General features: G+C 43.7%; 1 protein-coding gene across 1 annotated transcript; it reads left to right on the forward strand.

Moving 5' to 3' along the window:
- Window positions 1-200: 200 nt before the first annotated feature.
- Window positions 201-1,172, forward strand: L3040_002898 (uncharacterized protein; the record flags this gene model as incomplete). The annotated part of the gene is made up of 2 exons (XM_066154243.1): window positions 201-222; window positions 625-1,172. 2 exons carry the CDS (start codon window positions 201-203, stop codon window positions 1,170-1,172), a joined length of 570 nt encoding a protein of 189 aa, XP_066012227.1.
- Between the last annotated feature and the right edge of the window lie 559 nt (window positions 1,173-1,731).

Below are 1,731 nucleotides of genomic sequence, written 5' to 3' on the forward strand. Positions count from 1 at the left end.
TAGATTATTACTTAATGCTTTACGGCGTAAAAAATCAGATCGGAAGCTTAAGTATTTGGCTTAAGAGCTACACTTACGACACTACCCTTAGAAAGACCGTTCGATAAGAAGCTTTTAAACCTAAGTCGAAGACCTTAGATGCTTTCAAGAATATTGCGCTACGCTAACCTTTCGCTACGGTTATAGATCTCGCTATCCTTATGTCCGTTATTACGAAACAAAGTGTTTTTTTAAATATAGACGCTTTTTAGAATTCTCTTTGCGGATAGGCTATCTTCTTTAACAATTACACCGCTTTACTGAACGATAGCACTTTAGAAAATAAAGTCAGCTTTGCAAAGCACGCTTACACCATCGTCTTAAGACGCATACCGCTAACTTCTTAGTGGAAAGTCATTAATGAATCAAGCCAGCCTTTCGCCGCCACAATCTAGCTAGACTACGTCAGTTTCGTGTCAAAAGCTTTGATCGGAAGAATAGACTGGAACGAACCTCGAGTAGTAAAGGAATTGATCGCTATCTTTGCTATGTTCCGAACCTAGTTCTAAGAACACTTTATTAAGCATAAAAGGAAGTTGTTTTCGGCATTCAAAAAAAGATTTGCTGTTGTACTAAATGCGAAAGCCAAGACTTACGGAGCCAAGTCCTTTTCTAAGGGCAAGAGCCGCCGAGCTAACGACCTTGTGGACGCCGACAAGTTGAAAGACTTTGAAAAGAGCTTGCGACCGATTGAGTTGTCTTTTAACGACTTCGATTCAAGTGTAAAGATCAATCTAGAAAGTGCGAAATCTACTCGTGAACTACGGTTCACGGGCCAAATCGACGATCTTAAAGCATCATCTTCTCAGCCGGAATCCTTAGACCGCGCATTCGATAAGGCTATAAAAGCCTTGGCTGATTTGGTCGAAGACGAAGACGACCCAACCAGTAGCTCCGGACCTTATTTTGGCCTCGCTGACCCTTCGTCGGCCAAGTTCACACCTATCAACGACGCAGCCGGCAGCAAACGCAAGAACGATACGCGCTCCTTCACCTTTGAGGATGCTGCTACTAGCACTTCATTATCCAATGCTAGCCTAGCCAAGAGAAGAAGACCTTCCCAGCCTGAGGAGAACGAAGGAGTTGAGGACGTGAGTACGGAAGGAGACCATGAGGAAGCCGCCGAGGCGTAGTTTGGATGTTTGGAGTTTGGAGACAAAATACTCCCCCTTCTTTTTGTATATTAGATTTTTTTTCTCTTTCTTTTACACCCCCTTTGTTCTTCTTGCTTGATGGTAGGCGGGGGCGCCTACCTATTCTATAAGAGGACGGATGTAAACACCCTGCCTGATAGGGTACTTGCTATGGCCATTAAGGCCACACTAGACGGACCTATCTTTTATAAAAGGGCACACATCTTCTAGCTAGAACAATCAACGAGCTTTCCACCCATCTTTTCTGACACTTTTTTTATGAGACCATGAGGTCTAGCCTCAGAGTCAGGCTTCTATACAGCACATCTTTTTGGGTGCTTCTACATTAGAAGGCCGCGCGTCTAGTTTAAGTTTACGCGATTAATATAACTCGAATCCTTCGATATTGATACACCTGCATAAATCCTTCAGATCGAAGACTAAGGTTTACGGGTGAGCAAGGGTATTGATTGTATGACTTACTCGGCCTATACCGAGCTTACGCCGAAGCCTAGGTATATAATACCTAGCCGCCGTACGAGTCCTTAAAGAGCTAAGC

This window comes from Drepanopeziza brunnea (assembly GCF_022702325.1).
Source record: "Drepanopeziza brunnea f. sp. 'multigermtubi' strain 214-2 chromosome Unknown ctg4, whole genome shotgun sequence".
In the NCBI taxonomy this organism is placed as follows: domain Eukaryota; kingdom Fungi; phylum Ascomycota; class Leotiomycetes; order Helotiales; family Drepanopezizaceae; genus Drepanopeziza; species Drepanopeziza brunnea.